General features: G+C 46.6%; 5 protein-coding genes across 5 annotated transcripts; 1 reads left to right on the top strand and 4 right to left on the bottom strand.

Moving 5' to 3' along the window:
• Positions 1-1,751: 1,751 nt before the first annotated feature.
• On the top strand, positions 1,752-2,664 carry F5147DRAFT_778156 (uncharacterized protein; the record flags this gene model as incomplete). Its single annotated transcript, XM_041442087.1, has 2 exons — positions 1,752-1,860; positions 1,910-2,664. 2 exons carry the CDS (start codon positions 1,752-1,754, stop codon positions 2,662-2,664), a joined length of 864 nt encoding a protein of 287 aa, XP_041288414.1.
• Positions 2,665-4,274: 1,610 nt separating this feature from the next.
• On the bottom strand, positions 4,275-5,156 carry F5147DRAFT_747521 (uncharacterized protein; the record flags this gene model as incomplete). The annotated part of the gene is made up of 2 exons (XM_041439959.1): positions 4,275-4,905; positions 4,933-5,156. 2 exons carry the CDS (start codon positions 5,154-5,156, stop codon positions 4,275-4,277), a joined length of 855 nt encoding a protein of 284 aa, XP_041288413.1.
• Positions 5,157-5,447: 291 nt separating this feature from the next.
• On the bottom strand, positions 5,448-6,299 carry F5147DRAFT_583770 (uncharacterized protein; the record flags this gene model as incomplete). The annotated part of the gene is made up of 1 exon (XM_041431746.1): positions 5,448-6,299. A coding segment is annotated over one exon (852 nt), but the record flags the coding sequence as incomplete, so codon positions are not given.
• A 3,465-nt stretch (positions 6,300-9,764) lies between these two features.
• On the bottom strand, positions 9,765-11,486 carry F5147DRAFT_816933 (uncharacterized protein). Its single transcript, XM_041443585.1, has 2 exons — positions 10,932-11,486; positions 9,765-10,881 (listed from the first exon to the last, which is right to left on the bottom strand). Exons 1-2 carry the CDS (start codon positions 11,245-11,247, stop codon positions 10,184-10,186), a joined length of 1,014 nt encoding a protein of 337 aa, XP_041288411.1. The 5' UTR covers positions 11,248-11,486; the 3' UTR covers positions 9,765-10,183.
• Positions 11,487-11,939: 453 nt separating this feature from the next.
• F5147DRAFT_715762 (uncharacterized protein) lies at positions 11,940-16,112 on the bottom strand (the record flags this gene model as incomplete). Its single annotated transcript, XM_041438563.1, has 10 exons — positions 11,940-12,232; positions 12,287-12,537; positions 12,645-12,675; positions 12,733-12,918; positions 12,979-13,044; positions 13,096-14,338; positions 14,408-15,032; positions 15,086-15,636; positions 15,687-15,879; positions 16,022-16,112. 10 exons carry the CDS (start codon positions 16,110-16,112, stop codon positions 12,020-12,022), a joined length of 3,450 nt encoding a protein of 1,149 aa, XP_041288410.1. The 3' UTR covers positions 11,940-12,019.
• Between the last annotated feature and the right edge of the window lie 6 nt (positions 16,113-16,118).

Below are 16,118 nucleotides of genomic sequence, written 5' to 3'. Positions count from 1 at the left end.
ACAATATTACACTAGCAAATACTCTTTTACTCAGTCCATGCCATTTACACCACCATAATGTTTGGATTTCGCTCACACAATTCTCATTGGCTGGTTCCCTGAACTCAGGGACCATATGTCAAGGTGTTGGAAGAAGTTCAACAACAACTCACAGAACGGCGGTGTGCTAAACGCCTCGATGAGGACCATGAGATCCAGCTTGTCCTTAACTACATCAATGCCAAGGCCACAGATTTGGCGGTGAAATTCAAACAACCTCATCGCTGATATTTGGAGCGATTCTCACTTGGTTCCATTGTCCACCACCGCAAATGCCACAAGACAAGTGCGTGGCATGCGTATATGCACTTTAAAGGCATCGAGGCCAATTCCAGTAAGTGTTCTTCAGCGTATACATCATTCATTGCTAATTTAATACTATTCTAAACAAAGGTACTAACAAGAAGTTGAACATCAGTGAGCTTGTCAAGAAAGCTAGCAACTACCATGAGCTCACTGACCGGCAGAAGGAGGAATTCATAATTGAGTTTGACAAAGTCAAGAAAGGTGCTCAAGATCGTCCACTCAATATCACTGCTCGTACACGTGCCGCAGAGTGTGCCCATAGTTTTCAATTTGTGAGAGAAGAGGTGAGAAATATACCTTTGAATTTGCAGTAAACTGAACAAGTGCATCTCTAGCTCGAGGCTCTTAATAAATGTGTCGGCGCCAAGGCTTTTGTTGTCATGGTTCATGGTGTTTCGGATTTTGCTATGGCCCCAAAGGCCTTTTTCACCAGTCCTGCAACAGAACAATTCATCCGTTTATATTTGCGCAAAGACATTGCCAAGATGGCAACTGACTTCGAGAGCACAGTGCTGGCCAATGGCTTCGTCATCAGTGAGTATATGTTTTGATATTCTGAACCTTCAATGATGCTCATTTTTATTTACTAGACACTGCTTCTAACCATCGTGAACGCTGAAGGTTCAACGATACAGCAAGGCACAAACAATGCTCCTGACTGTATCTATAAATGTTGTAAGGTCGCGCGTTGCCTAGTCTGCTATACTTGAGACGACAAGTGCATTCGACCCTAAAGGGGAAGCGAGTGCAGCAAGGATCTAGTAGTAGGTGCTGAAGGCGCTACTGGTTGGCAAATGCGAAGTGCGGGAAAGCGCAGGTGCGCGCGAGGCGCGAGAATGCGCGAAGCGCAGGAATGCACGCGCATGTATGTGGAAACCAGAGAGAGTAAGAGTGAGTTTGCTTAAGTGATGATTAGACACTAGACAAGAGGTGAGAGATGCAAGCTGAGAGATGTTATATGCGAGGTGCCAAGGAATAGATTTCAACTATGCTCTGCTGGGTAGTAAATGGGTATTGTTCTGGTTCAGTCCTCTGCTGTTCTCCTTTAATAGTATGTACTGCTGGTACTTATATATGGTGCCTAAGCGCTGTCATGCGGAGCCGAAGCACTACCGAGCAAGGTATGTAAAGATATATGTAAGTAAGGGTCCATGATAAAAATAAAGGTGGAACGATATGCAAATAAGGGGAATGGAAATATATGCACTAGAGAGCTTGGTGGACAGTGGATGGATGCTTCTGGATGGCTGGCGCTATAGGGTGCTCAAGCACGGGAAAGTGCGCGCGCATATACATCGTGAAGCGCTGGAAAGGCACGCGTGCGAGTTGCACATTGCGCGGGAAAGCTGTGCCTCATGTAGGAATAGCTGTGGATAGCATACAGAGTGATGCTACAAGTTCGTGCCATGTACTCCCTAGTGAAAACTGCGATATTGCACAATGAGAGGCACGAGTCTCTACAACGCGTGGCAAAAGCAAAAACTGCCATCCACATTGGTCTATGTGCTTTGCTCTGTAAGTGGCTGTTATTGACTCGTTCTTACCATGTGCTCATTTATTGCAGGTGAAGTGACAGATGATTCCTCAGCGACCATTGAGTTTACCTGGTACAATGATCTTGTGCATGATTACCACATCAAACTGGTGGGATGGAATCACCCCCAATGGGCCAACCCATCAGACTTAAAGGGGGGGATTGAAAGCCTCGAGAAAGTCACCAGCGCTATTGCAGAAGGCACTTGTAAGTTCGTGTCGATCACATGTGAAGAAGTGGAAGAGTGGATGAACTGTATCAAGAATGGGGAAAAGCTCACTCCTGAGCTCGAGCCTCCCATGCCACCTGACACTCTTCCTTCATTATCACCCCCCACAACTGCTACACCTTCTTCACCTTCTCCGCTCGAGGATGAGAATGATTCTGGGCCTCCTTTTCTTGAGAATGAGAATGATTCTGGGCCATCTCCTTTTGAGGATGACAACAATCCCCTTCCCATTGAATCTACTCGCATCTCCTCAGTAACAGATGACTTGGTGGATCCTGCACTTCGTGTGCTTTCCAGTCAGCCTCAACCTCGTGCTACAGCCTCACCTCCTCCAGCTAATGAAGATGCTCTGGTCTTGACGATGAATCACAATCGCAAGCACCCTGTTGACGACATGACACCATCCGAGGGACAATGCCCAAAGTGTGCCCACAAGCTCACTGAAAAGGCACAACAGCTGGACTCTGACTCATGTGAGACCAACAAAGTACAGCAGTGGAAAGCAAAAGGTGGACAGCGCACAAAAAAAAGCAAGGCCATCATTGATTCAGACTGAGAGAACATCATGTAGTAGAATGGTTTTCGGCCAATATATCAACTATTTTATGTGCACATTACCTCTGTCCATGAGAAGTATGTTTGTTATCAAAAAATTGCTATTAAAAATATGTTATTTTGATGATCTACTCAAGCTCGCTGTTGCAGATGATGAGCGCAAAGGTGGTGGCACTGCGCTGCTTATGTGAGGTGACGAAGTTGCCAAATTGAGCCATGTTATTAAATAAACCGCCAGTGCTATATACTACATACATAAGGTAGAAAAGCTAAGTACAACTCTATAGAACCTGCCAGTGTGCACCGCCGGTGCTGCATAGGAATGCCTTCAGGCTTAATTAAGTGGTTCTGTGATAACCGTGGTACCACTTTACTAACTGGGATATGTGGGAATAATAGGCGAGTGTTACAGCGGCTATGCAACCGAAATTTTCAAGAGATGGAGTGGACAATCTCGGAGGAGTTGCATGAGGAATAAACAGTGATTATTCGAACATAGAAAGTAGGATTGCATGGATGTACGGGCATTCCTTGGGGATGTGATGGAGGCTCATTGAGGCCATCATCTGCAGGCAGGACGCTCAAGTAGCACACAAAGACATCAAGAGGAGAAAGGAGAAATGAAGAAAAAGACAAGGGGGGACGAGCAAAATTGAAAAACTTAATTAGTACAGAATCACGGCAACATAACTCAAAGCTTGTTACCACACAAGTACATCTTCTCGCGAAACACAAGACTCCTGAGATGTTATCCGAGTCAATATACTGGTAGGTGGCAAGGAGAATAGAAATACTCACTGTCGACCCCTTCACATGACACCAGAGACATTGCTGGATTTGCTGGAGGGTAATATGTGGAACATATTTGTAAAGTATTTTACATCTATTGTTCAATGTTGAACCTAAACAAATAATGCACAAATGTAAATTTTGTCGTCAAAATTGATTCCCTATCAGATTTATCTCCAAATAAAGAATATATAGACAATAATATTTAGAATTTGAAAGGAAGCCTTTGTTTTTGCACCAGATCCATGCTCATATTGAAATTATGACAACAATGTTTTGTATGTGCAGATCTGGTTTGGATTATTCTGAATTTGTTCAATGACTGGCCCATAAGAAATCTCTATACCAGATATGTATAGGGTTCATATTGAAAATTTGTAATTAAAATTGATCAGCCACCATATTCATACTTAAATTCTATATATGACATGTATCTTAGAGCAAAACAGATTTTATTTCAAAGTTTAGATATGAGATGCCATCAGATTTAGGATATTGTCCCCTCAATTTGCCTAAATGTCATATCACAAACATATGTAAAATTTGATACCCAATACTACAGCAGTACAGATTCTATTACTAATGCAAAATGTTTCTGCAGATATGATACCAATCTGTCCTGGAGACAGATTCCATCCTGCCTCAGGTGTTTTTTTTTTTTTTGGTGGAACGATATTGTCGACTAGCAACTGACAAGGTCAATCCTAGAAGACACATTTGGGGTACGGGAGTTTCACCCGTGTGGATAATGTATAGATAGTCACCCAGAGGAAATACTTTATGTACGCAAGTTTGCAGTGTGGGACTCAGCACTTATCGGAGTTACCTGTTCCGTCCTGGAGGATGGCGAGGCGCCATACCCACTAAAACCTCTGATTTCCGGATCCAATTGTCCGGAAGATTGTCTTCATTCTGTAGTACGCTGCTCCAGGTCTGTAGGACCATCTCTATTTTAAGAGCTTTTTTCCCGTATCTCATGGAGTTGGTGAGCAGCCAGTCAAATTTCAACCTCATGTTCATGGCATGGATCCATCTGTTTAGGATCTCTGTCTTGGAGTGGTACTTATCTTTGTCTCCGCCGAACTTGATGGTTCTTTCGCAGCGGAGCTTCCATATAAGGTGAGCAGATTCTAGTACTAGTATCTTGAATAGTCTTATTGAGCCCAATTTCTTTTTTCCTTTCGCATTTCGGAAGGTGGCTAGGTTGCAGCCTAATATTGTCCCAAATCTGATGTCTGGCCAGTTAGACTCACGTTTGTGCCATAGATCCTTTGCCGCTCTCCAGATCGTGCGTGACGCGGGAGATTCACACTCAATTAGGATATGTTCCATCAATTCCAGAGCACCACATAGTCCGCAATTTCCTCTGTGCTCCCAGTTTGGGATCTTATCCCAGAATTCCCCAATTTTATACGTGCCATGTAGGCTCTTCCAAAGGAAGCCTCGTATGTTTCTTGGAATGTCACTGTCTCATATGGACTTCCAGACTTGCGCGCTGGTTGGGGTCTCTCCATTGATGTTGAATATGGTGTATTGGGTCATTGCTAGGTTCATTCTGGTACGTCTTCGTTGTTTTGGGGTAGTTGTGGTGTTTCTAATGTTCATATAGAACAATTTCTGTGATCCAGCGCTAAGTGCCATGCCAGTTAGGTCAAGTGGGTCATTCACAGTGGTTACAATGTCGTCGCATTGATCTTTGTTCATGCCCGAAAGGGCTAGATTAGATGCTCCTTCTGTGAGGAGTTTAGGTGTGTTGCTGTCCCAACCGGTTATGGTTGTTAGAGCACTGCACAATCTCAAGCTTGCTACCAGTGCTTTCATCAGGACCTTGTGTTCGTGTGCCGACCAGTTTAGGTCTTCTAGTCTTCGTAAGTTTTTTGTCAAATCTTTCCTTAAACGAGGAGATTTAATTATCATGTGGAGAGGAGTGTTCGTGGGGGTGGACTGTACTGCTTTGAGCATGGCTGCAATCTCTCCTGCACCAGGAGCGGCTAGTCATTCTGGCAGGTTGACAGACAGGTTGCGGGCATCATCCTGTCCGAAGAATGCTCCACCACCTGAGACATAGTTTCTGTCTCTGTTGATTCGGTGTGAGCTGGTGATAGTGATCGTGGTCAGGTGAGGAATATCTCCTGGTGTTATTGGTGATTGGATAGCTGATGAGGTGCAAGGCTGCTTGGATGTTACGAAGGCGCGGAACCCATCTTTGAGAGATTCAGGTGAAGGGAAGGTGGGGTCGAAAAACTCAGTCTTTTCTTCAGGATTATTTTCTGGTGGAATTTGTTCTGGTGAGATGATGAGAGAGTATCCGTTGGTACATGTTTTTGGGTGCCATTTTGGAAGGATGCATTTGAGTATTTCATTGGCCAATTTCGCGCATTTGAAAGGTTTTTTGCAGTTGAAGGATGTTCTATCATGGTCGCAGTGTTTGCAGGTGCATGCCTTGTTTTGTCTATGGAGTGGAGATTGTCTAGCTGTAATGTTTTCTAGTTGCCCGACTGAGGTGACAGCATGTTTTTCTCTCAGACAAGTTGCATACGAGTGATTGTTCAGCTTATTCAGGTTGTTCGAAGCTCCGATATGGAACCATACTGGGAGTCGCCTCGCAATGTCATTGTTGATGGATATTGCCTCCCATCTAATGTTATATATCTTGGCTGTCTTGATTATGCGATTCAAATGTGGTGAGAGTTTCTTCAATGAGGGGGACCATGTTTGTAGGAAGGAGCTGATCCTAGCTCGAGGTTTGACTACTGGGGATGCAAGTGCTGCTTCAGAGATCAGGGTGTGGGCAAAGAAGGCCCATTGTGGGCATTCCTGTGGTGGGGCAAGAAGGCCTTTTAGCCATTTAAGCTCGATCACTTCGTTTCGGCTTTTTAGGTGAAGTATGTTCTTCCCTCCTTCCGTTATTGGTGCACACAGCGTGTCTATGCTAATTGAGTTACTCCCCCGCTATCCCAGATGAATTTACGAGTTCTTGTTCTCAGGAGTTCCTTGGTGTCTTTCGGCATTCCCTGTGCGGTGGTCAAATGTTGTGTCATGCTTCCGATGGTTCGCTGGAGGATAATTTTCCTCCCTTCTATGGTGGGGCGCCATCTTTCCCATCTCTGGAGTGTGCTTTCAATTTTTTCTAGGACTGGAGACCATATTGCCTGCTCGTTGATTCCATTACCGATCCATGCACCGAGAATTCTCGTAGCTTTGCCGTCTTTGGCAATGTCGATGTTGGATGGAAGAGCTTCTTGTGTGTCATTAATTTTCCGGGTCTCTATTACTTTGTTTCGATATTCTCTAGAACTAATTGGGATCACCTCTGTTTTCGAGATGTTGAATTTTGCTCCGGACGCTCTGCACCAGCCTGTTAGGATGCTGCTTAGTGCTTTGAATTCATCTTTCTCTGATAGGTAGACGGTCGTGTCATCAGCAAACATTGTCACCACAATGCGGTAAGCCATTTCCTTGGTTTTGAAGCCTGCAAAGTTTGATTTTCTTAACATTTCGGCTAGTGGCTCAATTGCAAGATCAAACAGGAGGCACGATAGGGGGTCTCCTTGTCTTACACCCCTTGTCACTTTGTATTTGGCGCTGATTTCACCATTTATCATTATAGAAGTTTCGGCATCTCTGTAGAGAGATTGTACCGTTTTGATGAAGTTCTCCGGTATGTCGAATTTTTCTAGAACTTTCCACAGATAGTCATGTGCTATTTTGTCGTAGGCTTTCTCTTGATCCAGCGCTATGATTATGCTGTTTTCCTTTTTGACCTCAGCATACTCCATGATCATTTGGGTCAGGCGAATTTGATCTGTGATGCTTCTACCCGGTATGAAGCCAGCTTGGTTTTCGTGGATGATTGGTGGTACAGTCCTCGCAAGTTTGAGGGCTAGTGCTTTGGTGAGTGCTTTATAATCACTGTTCAGGAGAGTGATTGGCCTATAGTTTGCAATCTCCCATCTATCATTCTTCTTGTATAGTGGATGCAGCAGTCCTTCTGCGAAGCAGGAGTCTTTTGTTACTCCGTAAGATTCAATATCATTGTATACTGCCGTGAGACATTCGGCAAAGTCAAAAGGTGACTCTTCTCTGTTGTTCTTTGGGATAGCCTTGACTTTTTCATTGAGCCATTTCCAGAACTCATACGGTACTCCATCTATCCCAGGGGCCTTGCCATTTGGGAGGAGACTCAATACTTCTTCAATATTGTCCTTTGTGAGAGGATTCTCTAATTCTTTTTTATTTTGTGGCGAGAGTTTGATGTTTATTGTGTCTAGGACTTCCTCAAGTGCCTCGTCATGCTCGTTTCCTTGTGCCATGCCCTCTTTTTGTAGGTTATCATAGTAATTTCTTGCTAGTTCAGCCATCTTATCTGATCGCTGTTCGTAGATCAGTGAGTCTCTCTGGGACTCAGGTTTCCTGAGCTCAATAATTGTGTCGCGGGATTTCTGTTCTTTCCCAGATTTGGCCCAGAACTTGCTCGCTGATGACTCACTTTCGAGTCTTATTTTTGCAGCTAAGTGGTCTCTTGAGGTCTCGTGTTGAAGCAGTTCCAGTTGATTTAGCTTTCCTTGGATGTGTAGGCCAACCAATTGTCTTTCTTCGTCTGATAGTGTTGAGTCCGTCATTGTGGCTTTAAGCTGGGACTTTAGCTTATTCTTTTTTTTAGGGATTACTTTCCTGGCTGTATTGCGGCAGAGATCTATAGCTTTGTTTTTAAAAGCAGTGAATGATAACTGGGGATTGTTCGAGTCCGTGCGTTGGACCTCTGATTTCTTAATTTCCTGATGTAGGGATTTTCCTAGATTGACAATGTCATTGCCGAGTTTTTTATCTTTAAGGACATAGAAGGGGAGGGACCATCTCCCTTCTCCGACGTATGGCATCTTTTTGTTTGAAATTCTTGTGGAGACTAATTGATGGTCCATATGCAGGCCTGGGGGTGAGATATCCCAATCTTTACTAAATGGCAGTAGCTCTTCTTTCATATAGATCCTATCGATGCGGGACTGGTGTCCACCTTGGCGAGCAGACTGTGCAAAGGTGTACAGGAGCGTGTTAGGGTTTTCGTGGCGCCAACCATCCCGTAGTTTGAGTTGGGATTTCAGATCAAGTAGTGATGATGTGGGGGCTGGTGGGTCTGCTTTGGGGGGGAGTCTGTCTAGTGCATCTTCAACCAGGTTGAAGTCACCAAGCATGATATCAGGTTTAGGTAGGCCTCTCAGCTTCAAAAGGACATTCTCCCAGAAGTACTGGTTGTTTTGTGAGTCGTTTGGTGCATATACCATCAGGATCTTAAGTGTAGTATCTTTCAGCCAAGGAATGATCGCAAACAGTGCTCATCCAGGTACGAGCTCATGATATTTAATGTTGGAGACATCCATAAGTTTCTTATTTATGACAATGGCAACTCCTTTCGCATTTGTGTGGGCTGGGTCAATAGAAGATATAATGTGGAGACTCAGACCGGGTGTGGTGTTAAGGGATGTTTCATCATCTTTCGTCAGATGTGTTTCTTGCAATGTTAGTACTCCGATTCTTTGTTCTTTCATAATTTGGTTGATATGGGTCCATTTGTCAGAACCTTTGTGCCATCTTCCTTGCATATTCAAGGTTGCAATTTTGACATTCGCTCGTGTCTTTTTCTTAGGTTTGCAAGTGGTGCGTGGGTTTTGCGCTTGGCTTAGTGTGGGGCCACTATCACTTGTTGCTGGGACAGGTATGGTATTATTTTGAGCCGCAGTAGTGGGTTGTTGGGTGTCCATTATGGTGGATTCTCTGTTAGGAGTGGCTATGTGTTCATTAGCATCGGAGGTGTTGGAAGCTAGAGGGGAGAGAAGGTTAGTAACTTGGTGCCCATCACCATAACCTGCTGATCCATCTTCGAGGGTTTGTCTGACGGGCAAGGCACAGTCCTCTCCGGATCTGCGGGAGCTGTAACCATGACCGAGTGTATTGACCATGTTAGATGAGTTTGTTTGTGTTGTAGAAGTAGCAGTTAAAATACAGCACCATGCCTTAACCACAGCAATGGGCCGCGCTGACTTATCCCAGCCAGACGAAGGGAGGACTATGTCGTAGGGGAGACAGCTATTTCGATAAGGCGATAAAAGTGACTCATCCATGACTTCAGCATCTCTGCATGGCACATCCCTGACCTAAAAAGGTCACTGTTGAAAAGAATAAGTCCGGAGTTTTCCTGTTCAAGCAGTAAATTTGGGCTCCCATAGACTTTCTCTACTAGTTGTTGCATGCCTGAGCAGATGTTGAACAGGTTCTCCTTATCCTTACATTAGGAGAGTACACAACAGAGTTATCATATCATCGGTCGTAGCAATACATTGTACAGGTATGTTCAGGGCTTCTATGGGTGCGGTATCATAAGTTGTTGCCCCCATCTAGGGGGCTCTGAATCCTCTGCCCCTCTTTCCTGATCCACGTGGGGTTCCTCTCATATAGCCTCTGGATTGACCTCTGCCTCCACCATTGGTGTTGCCATTGGAGGCTCCTCAGCCATGGCTTGACGTGTTTCGGTTGTCAAGGGTGGCATTAGTGTTATCTTCTGTAGTTGAAGGGCCGAACCACCCAAGAATTCGGGGGAAGGGACAGAGCCCTGTCGGGTGATCAAACGACTTACATCCAACACAGACAAATTGTGCGTCATGGCGTGCTGTACCATATCCATAGTCTTCTGAGATGTAGAAGAAGCTACGGAGGATGTTGGTCCAATCAAAGTATTATTTGAGGGTGAGTGCAGGGGGGGAGTCAAAATAGATGTTCCAGACCGTCTCTTTAACTGATTTGAAGTGGGCGAGGGTGAGGCTGGTGACCCTGACAGATTCAATAGTGTGTAGTGCGGCTTCTGCATCTGGGGAGGGTATGTTTTTGTGGATGAAGTGTAGCACGTCAGGGTTGGAGCGAATGGTGTCTTTGACAATTTCCGCGATCACCTTATTGGTGGATTCAGAGTCAGGGAAGGAGAAATTTTCCAATGTGAACGCATAGGTGGGGAGGGGCTGTTCAAATGGTACAAAGAAGCAAGATACTTCAGGTGACGAGCACACTTGGAGGCGGAGAAGCCTTTCAATAGCTTCGGGGGGGATGCCGGAGATGAGGAAGTGCCAAGGAGGTGGCAGCCGTTCAATGAGCTCGACCGCTGCTGTGGGGGTGCTCACTACAAGATCCTCGGCATCGGATTCACCAATGATTTTGGTTATCGCATCCTTGAGTTTGGCTACTGTACTTTGTGCGTTGCTCTCATGTTTAGCCCTGTACGTCCTGACCCATGCCTTGGCACCCTCCTTCTGGGGCCACTTCTCCTTCAGGATCTGCGACACATTGTGCCAAGTTGACTGGCCAAGCTGAGGGACAGGGAACCCTCCGGCAGGGGTAGCTGTAATCTTGAAGCCGCTATCGAGGGTTCTGACTCCATTGACTTGTAGGATTTGTTTAGTGGCAGAAGACGTATGGTATGAGTGAACTTACTCGACACCTCTTGGGTGGATGGAGCCTCGCTCGTTTGAAGGAAATGCCATTGATTGGTGGTAGCCTGCGGCTGGTTGGGGCGCTCTATATTTGGGCGTTTGTTTGGGGTAGCATTTGTATTTTGTGCGTTGGCCACACTGAGCTGATTTTGCGTGTTGGGCGTTTCTGTCCGGGATGAGGGATTTGGAGTTGGGGAGGTAGGGCGAGTACGCTTATTGACACATGAATCAGTGTTCATATGATGGGTAGGGGCCATGTTTTCGGGGGCGATGGCCTTCTGATTAGCTGGAGGCATAGGGACGTCGTCTGAGGACATCTCGAGAGTCTGGGGTGGGTACTGAGAGCGAGTAAGGGAGTTTGGGGTACGATTTGGTTTGAGAGTGGAGAGTGATATGGGTCGGGTTTTTATAGGTAGGGGCTGAAAGGCTCCTTTGTTGGTCCGTAAACAGCGTGTTATGGCTCCCTTTGTTGTAAGTAGACACGCAGCACCTGAGATGATGTTGATGTACTATAGTTGTCACAAAGGACTTTTGTATGAGCGAGTGGCGTCGATGTGTGGCACATGTGGTTTGGGGTTTCGTCTCTGGATGAGAGGTGTTTGAGGGTACCGTGTCACTCGACGGACGACTTGCGTTCAGGGGACATGTGAGGTTTTGTCGTAAGTATCTTACGGATTCTTGTGAGGCAGGGGAGAGTATCCTTCTGTTCCGTGACTTACATGTTTTTAGCTCCATATCCGATTAAGGCTCTTGGTGAGGCGGAGGCGGTGGCGCGACCTTGTCATTGTCGTTGACCAGCAATGGCGATGGGGGAGGTGGGGGCTCTCTATGTTGACATGCTTGGAATTTACACTCTAGTGAACCATTTATTGAAAAACGCTAGGTCTTTGGGTAGACGGTAGCGCCAGGCGGCTCCTGATATCGGTGCCACCCTACTTGAATGTGGTGGTTCAAGTCCAAGAAGCCCCCCATATCCTGCCTCAGGTGTGACCATATTTTCACATAGTCTACCTATCTATGGCATTATCATGTATCATGTGATCTGCAATAAAGATACCTAAATCTTCCCCATACTGTGGTTGAATGCGATTATACAGCTTGTCGTTCACATGTTATAAACACTACAATATCTGCAATTGACGGACGACTTGCACGAGGCAACCAGCATCGCTGTATGAACTCCCAGTGCCCAGGTGCTATTTGCGATTCCTTAGGAGGTTCTGGTTTGATCCCTTTGATGACTTGTCCCAGTACCGCAATGTCCTTCTTCACATTGTAGTAGGGTACTTTGCAAGTCAATACCTAGAGCATGTGCGAAGTGAACAAACATATATTATTCAAAATCGAGTCACCAACCTGAAGCGTGATACTGCCAAATGAGTATATGTCACACTCGGTGCTGAGCGAGAGTTCATCATCCTCTGATACTTCACATAATTCTGCAGCTACCCATCGGACGTGCCCTCGAGTAGAGTTCGTAAAATATGAGGTACCGACGAACTCCAGGATTATAGTAGAAAGACCAAAGTCGGCAAGGCATGCCCGACCGTTGGCATAAATCAAGACATTTGACTGGAGAGTTGGCACGTGAGTAATGAGAACATTCTCTGTATGGTCTTACACACCCCTGTTAGGTCCCCATGAACAACTGATTTGTTGTGGACTGAACCAACGTGAGCTTTTGTGAAATGGGTGCAGTGAACGACGAACTTACGGTATCGCAATCCAAGAGCAATGTCATTCAGCTGGCGAACCCCGGGAGGTCAGTAAGTATTTAGAGATGCTAGATGCACAGGGCTTACAAGGGAGAACTTATCGTAAGATGACAACGAGCTTTCTTGCCTCCCAAGATAGCCCGTGAGCGCTCCGTTATCAGCCCATGGGCAAATCATTGCGGGGTAAGGTCCAAAGTCATTTGCCACTCCCCAGAGTGGAAGAATGCTATCATGCTTGAGACGGCCCCAAACTTTGAGTTCGCGACGCACTCTCTGAGGTCGATTCAACATCAGATAAACAGACATGCATGACACCTTTGGAGAGCACATCACCTTACTATTCTTCCGTATCAATACCTCGTCATCAGATTCGAAAGCACGAATAGTCTTTACTGCTACCTAAGTCATTATCAGAATGATACCGTAGGAAATGCGACAAGGTGGGCGTACTTGTACAGTCCCATCGGGCTTCACTAAATCACACTTCCAGATGTCTCCAAAGCCTCCAGAAGTTATCGGATAGCGTGATCTTCCCTGGAGCTTATTAGTAAGATCTCGCAGCGAATGTGATGGTGCTCGGGTCAGCTCTGGAGATGGAATGTGATTCCCGGAAGTAGTATTGGACTCGACGGTAGCATCGGTTTCTGTCCCATTCCTGTGTTCCGTTCCGAACACATTCCGATCATCTCTTTGAGGACGTGTGGCTGCTTTATTTTTGGTATTGGGTGATGATTGTGCACAGGGACTGCTCGGTGTACGAGTTCCAAGCCTGGTTCTTCGCTGAGATATAGACATGGCACCGATATCGTTAGGTAGAGAGCTTCCTGATGCGACTTGCCCTGGCGGTAAATCTGAATTGTCAACGTCGTCGTCATACTGATGAACATGCTGAGCCTGACAGTATCCGTGCCGCATGTCCTGTGAGGAGGGTCGAGCACGGAAGTTAGATGACTGCCCGCTCCGCGGGAGCTCATCCGGTGTCTGTGGAGAATGCGAGAATTGATGTGTTTGATACGGTGAGCGCAATAGAAGACCCAAGTCTTTGGGACTCGGGGTAGGCTGAAAGCCGTCATCATCCATTGTAAACAATTTCTTGGTAGCGATAGGCCTGCTGGCAGACGGTGGGGGTGACTGCGAGGACGAGGGGAAGTAAGAGTGTCCCATTGAGAATGTAGAGCTGAGGCTGTCTGAAGAGTAGGAGTAGCCCATGGCAGAGCTCAGACTGCCTGAGGAGCGAGAGTGCCTGGTGGCGGGGACGACAGAGCGCGGGTTGACTGGTGCTGATAGCGGAGATGAGGGTTGAAAAGGGCTGGACGTGTGATAAGGGAATGTACGATCATCAACTTGTGGTTGTCCAGAGGAGGGCGGATAAGGGTGGTAGCGAACAAAATTGAGACTAGGCAACGGAGGTGATGGTGAAGGTCGATTATCTTCTGCTGCTACATAGTTTGGTTGAGAATATGATTCACTACCAGATCCAGAGCCAACAGATGATGAGGAAGTAAATGTGCTCCTTTTAACAGCACCACGACGAATCCTCGAAGCCATGCCAGTAATAGGTATCGGAGGAGTAGACGGCACCGCAGACTCCTCATTAGCCGTCATAACACCGGTCTTGTCTTTCTTCCGACGCTGTGTCGACACCACGTACCCTTCCTTCTTGGCACGAGAACGGGCGTAGCGCAAGCCACATCTGGTCAATGAAACAGAAAACAAGTAAATATTAGTAAGTAGTCCCGTCGCATTTTGTGGTATCACCTACGCGTTACAGAGCTCCTTCCTGCCACTGGGGCCCTTCCTCCATTCAGGACTAGACGTTGCCTTGCAACTACTGCATTTGAGAACGCCCAGAGGGCGATTGTTGGTGCTATGCGGCAGGGTGTCCTTATGTAATCCGGGGCTCACTCGGTGCCTTGGAGGAGGTACAATGTCGGTACCACAGGGCGGCGCCGGCGGTACACTGGCCCCGAAGGCAGCATTGGCACTGTAGTCCTCAGGACTAGGTGTGGCTCGGTAGTTGCTTAAAGATGCTCTGTTCTCGCCATAAATTGGAGACGGCGGGAGGGATGCCATCGAATGTGCAGGGCTTTGAGCAGGCCACCTGTCAAACTGAGAACGCGAGGAAGAAGGCTCCGAGTCACTCCCCCAGGGCGAGTGGGAGTATTGGGACGTCAAAGACTGCGTGTAGTGCCCGTAAGGTTGTGGCATTGAGGTAGACACAGGCGGGAGTGTGTACGGGCTTGCCGACAGGTCATAGGGGTGATGTTGCCTGTGTGCAGGCATGTAGGCGTCTGTCGACCTCGTGAATGGCTGAGACTGAGAATAAGAGACAGACAAGCTTTGCGAAGCAGGCTGTTGAATGGCGTGGCATGCAAACGTTATTGAACCTATATCCGCTTGCTTAATAGAAGTACATGGATTTCATCATGGAGGCGCTTACCATGCAGGATGAACACGCTTTCTACTTCGCCTATTCCAGGCATTGTATCTTGGATTCTCCAACGTCTCGTGCAACTCGTCTTCGCACTAACATCCGGAGTGGACGTCTGAATGCACACCGCTCGTCTTGCAAAGTCTTTCGCTCCTGGCATACCAGGATATTCTTGGCTGCTGTCCGATGGCCAGCTCAACAGAAGACGACAGTCCTGCTGGTTGTTGAACAGGATCTGGAATACCCTGGTTGTGACGGTTGATTGAGGAAAGTAATATAGAAGCCGCTGTTGCAATAGCGTTATCTGTTCTGGGTGCATGCATGGCGTGCCACACCAATTTGTCCATGGAGTTCTGTGATGTTCATCATTGTCACCAGGTTCAAGATCGACGACTGCGTGGATAAAGCATAACACGAGGCCCTCTGCAGCCCAGTTAATTACGATGTCGACGACCATGTAGTAGGCATCCACGGAAACCTTGTCACCATCAGGCCACGGTTGAGTAGGCCCTTTGTGACCGAGGATGCGACGGATGCGAGCGAGACGACAATACCTGACCCTGGAAAAGATGAGGTCAAGATAAATATGTTTGCACTTGGAATCGCTTACCTGGTAACACTACCATGCATCGTCCTTTGTTCAAGAGCTTCTGCTAGATCTGCTCGCGCAGTAGCCTGCTCTTCGGGGTGAACAAAGAATAGGAGGGACTTGCCAATGAGCAAGTCAGCCTGGGTTTCAAGATGACAGGTAAGAACGGGATCCAGATAGACGAAATCCAATTCGGACGATAATAAGGACCAGTCTAACGGTGCCACGAAGTACAAAATCTTGGTTAGCGAAATCATTGACGAAGAGAAAATTACAGGATAGTGATGGATTTGTAGAGGTACCGAAACAATCGGACTGGAGACCCTTTAGGGAATGATAGACTTTGGTAGACTCACAGCATCTGGTCTCGCTAACCTTTGGCAAATATTGAGACATGGCATTGTCGATAAAAGGTGGAAGGGATGTTGAAGTTGAGAGGGCGAACATGCCCCG

This window comes from Suillus discolor (assembly GCF_016758755.1).
Source record: "Suillus discolor strain FC423 chromosome Unknown F5147scaffold_67, whole genome shotgun sequence".
NCBI lineage: Eukaryota > Fungi > Basidiomycota > Agaricomycetes > Boletales > Suillaceae > Suillus > Suillus discolor.
This window is presented reverse-complemented; position numbering and strand designations above follow the sequence as displayed.